This window comes from Haliaeetus leucocephalus, unplaced genomic scaffold (genome assembly GCF_000737465.1).
Source record: "Haliaeetus leucocephalus isolate CR32 unplaced genomic scaffold, Haliaeetus_leucocephalus-4.0 Scaffold373, whole genome shotgun sequence".
Classification (NCBI taxonomy): Eukaryota; Metazoa; Chordata; class Aves; order Accipitriformes; family Accipitridae; genus Haliaeetus; species Haliaeetus leucocephalus.
In genome coordinates this window covers 2,235,487-2,235,721 of record NW_010972809.1, presented here as the reverse complement: position 1 = coordinate 2,235,721, position 235 = coordinate 2,235,487, and the positions used below count along the sequence as shown (strand labels likewise).

The 235-nt window shown below is 79.1% G+C and overlaps 1 protein-coding gene across 1 annotated transcript in view; it reads right to left on the bottom strand.

The window, feature by feature from the left end:
• Positions 1–234, bottom strand: part of NOL7 (nucleolar protein 7, 27kDa) — a 4,284-nt gene extending 4,050 nt beyond the window's left edge. Inside the window, exon 1 of the mRNA XM_010573304.1 lies at positions 59–234. Within this exon, the coding sequence (XP_010571606.1) occupies positions 59–234 (176 nt within the window). The remainder of the gene's footprint in view (positions 1–58) is intronic.
• Position 235: the final 1 nt, after the last annotated feature.

Sequence of the window (235 nt, the reverse complement as noted above, 5' to 3'; positions counted from 1 at the left end):
GGCTGGCGCGCGGGTGGCCGCTGCGGCGGTTGGGATCGGGGGTGGGGGGTGCCCGTACCTCCGGACCGCCTCCCCCACCAGCTTCCGTTGGGTCTCGGCCGCCTCCTTCGCCACGCCGAAGGACACCTCCTCCGGGGCCTCGTCCTCCGAGGAGGGCGGGCTGAGGAGGGCGGCGGGCGGACCGCGCTTACCCCCGCCCGCCGCCCTCTGCCGCCGCCGCCGCGCCACCGCCATC